Raw genomic sequence first — 2,091 nt, forward strand, 5'->3', positions numbered from 1 at the left:
TGCAGTACACCATCTGGAAATCGCTTTTCCAGGATATCCATCCCGGTGAGGAGCACAGCGATGGGCTGGCTGTGGGGTCGGGGGCTTCCCAGTGAGGGTTGGGGACGGGGACATCACCAGCCAGGGATGGGGTTGTTGCCAGCTAGGGACGGAGATGGGGACAGCACTGGTGAGGGGTGAGGACACACTGGTGACTTCTCCACACCATGGTGGTTTGCAAACGGCTGGAGCAGGGCCACCTGTGCTGAGTCTGGGGGCTGTGCTGACGCTTGTCCCCCCTTGTCCCCGTGTGTCCCCCCTGACCCAGTGCCGGCAGCCCTGACGCTGGACCCCGGCACGGCTCACCACCGCCTCATCCTCTCCGACGACTGCACCATCGTGGCGTACGGCAACCTGCACCCCCAGCCGCTGCAGGACTCCCCCAAACGCTTCGACGTGGAGGTCTCGGTCTTGGGTTCGGAGGCGTTCGGTGGCGGGGTCCACTACTGGGAGGTGGTGGTCTCTGAGAAGACCCAGTGGATGATCGGTTTGGCCCATGAAGCCGTCACCCGCAAGGGCAGCATCCAAATTCAACCCAGCCGAGGGTTTTATTGCATCGTCATGCACGACGGTAACCAGTACAGCGCCTGCACCGAGCCCTGGACCCGGCTCAATGTCAAGAGCAAGTTGGAGAAGGTGGGGGTCTTTCTGGACTACGACAAGGGGCTTCTCATCTTTTACAACGCCGACGACATGTCCTGGCTCTACACCTTTCGGGAGAGGTTTCCCGGCAAGCTCTGCTCTTACTTTAGCCCCGGGCAGAGTCACGCCAACGGCAAGAACGTCCAGCCCCTCCGGATCAACACCGTTCGCATCTAATGGGGGGATTTTGCCCCCCGGGGTTCACCGTCTTCCCCCCCTCCCTGGGTGTTTTCCTGCTGTTTGGTGGAGGTTTGGGCTGATCCTGCCCCAGGAACTGCCCCGGTGCTGGGCAGGATCTGGCCCTTTCACCCCCCCCGCTCTGTCCTGTGCCTCCGGGAGGGTCCCAGTGGGGGGGGCGGGGGCTGCTGCAATAAAAGGATTTGGAGAGAAGGGGCCGGGTGGTGCCGGGATGCGCCATGGTGCTCTGTGGCGCAGTGCAATGTAGCATGCCACACCGTAGGTACTGCGCCGTGCCGTGCCATACTGTGCTGTGCCGTGGTGCAGAGTGCCATGGCCTGCATACTGCACTGTGCCATGGTGTGCCATGTCGTATATACGGCACTGTGCCATTGCACGCCATGCTGTGCCGTGCCATGCATACTGTACCGTGGTGTGGTGTGCCGTGCCATGCTGTACGTACTGCGCTGTGCCAATCATGCACCGTACTGTGCCGTATGTGCTGCACCATGGCACACCATGCCGTATGTACGGCACCATGCCATTGTGCACCATGCTGTCTCATATTTGCTACGCTGTGCCGCGGTGCCCCATGCCATGCTGTGTGTTCAGCGTCGTGCACCGTACTGTGCCACGCTGTACATCCCACAGCACACTGTGGCGCACCACGGTCTGCCATGCTATACGTACTGCACCATATACTGTGCCACATGGTACGTGCTGCACCGTACCGCGATGCACCGTGCTGTGCCCCACCATACATACTGCGCTGTGCTGTGCCACACTATACGTTCTGCACCATGCTGCACGGATTGCGCTGTGCCGTGGTGTGCCGTACTGCGCCATTCTGTGCCATGCTGTGCCGTGCCATACGTACTGCACCGTGCCGTGGTGTACCATGCCGTGCTGTGCCACGCTGTCACAGCCCCAGGGGGGCAGGGAGGGGTCCTTACAGGGGATGTTAGCCGTGTACAGGAGCAGTTCTCATATAGGGGGTGCTGCCTGCAGGGCTGTGCTGTGGAAGGTATGGGGATATAGGGGGACGTGATGTGGAGGGCAGGGCGGTGCTGTAGGGCCCTGTGCGTGTATCGGGCTGTATAGGGGGTGGGCCGTATAGGGAGTATGATGTATAAGGGATGGGCAATCCAGGGGTAGGGCTATATAGAGTGTGGAATATACAGGGGGGCATGATATGTAGGGGATGGGATGTATAGGGGCAGTGGGGAGGCTGGG

At 60.9% G+C, this 2,091-nt stretch overlaps 1 protein-coding gene across 1 annotated transcript in view; it reads left to right on the top strand.

Annotated features, from left to right (window-relative positions):
• TRIM62 (tripartite motif containing 62) overlaps positions 1-881 on the top strand; it is a gene marked incomplete at its 5' end in the record, with an annotated part of 1,282 nt that extends 401 nt beyond the window's left edge. Inside the window, 2 exons of the mRNA XM_009698448.1 lie at positions 1-45; positions 308-881. The exon at positions 1-45 is cut by the window's left edge and continues 71 nt beyond it. Coding sequence (XP_009696750.1) covers positions 1-45; positions 308-858 — 596 coding nt within the window. The remainder of the gene's footprint in view (positions 46-307) is intronic.
• Between the last annotated feature and the right edge of the window lie 1,210 nt (positions 882-2,091).

This window comes from Cariama cristata, unplaced genomic scaffold, assembly GCF_000690535.1.
Source record: "Cariama cristata isolate BGI_N322 unplaced genomic scaffold, ASM69053v1 scaffold28660, whole genome shotgun sequence".
Classification (NCBI taxonomy): domain Eukaryota; kingdom Metazoa; phylum Chordata; class Aves; order Cariamiformes; family Cariamidae; genus Cariama; species Cariama cristata.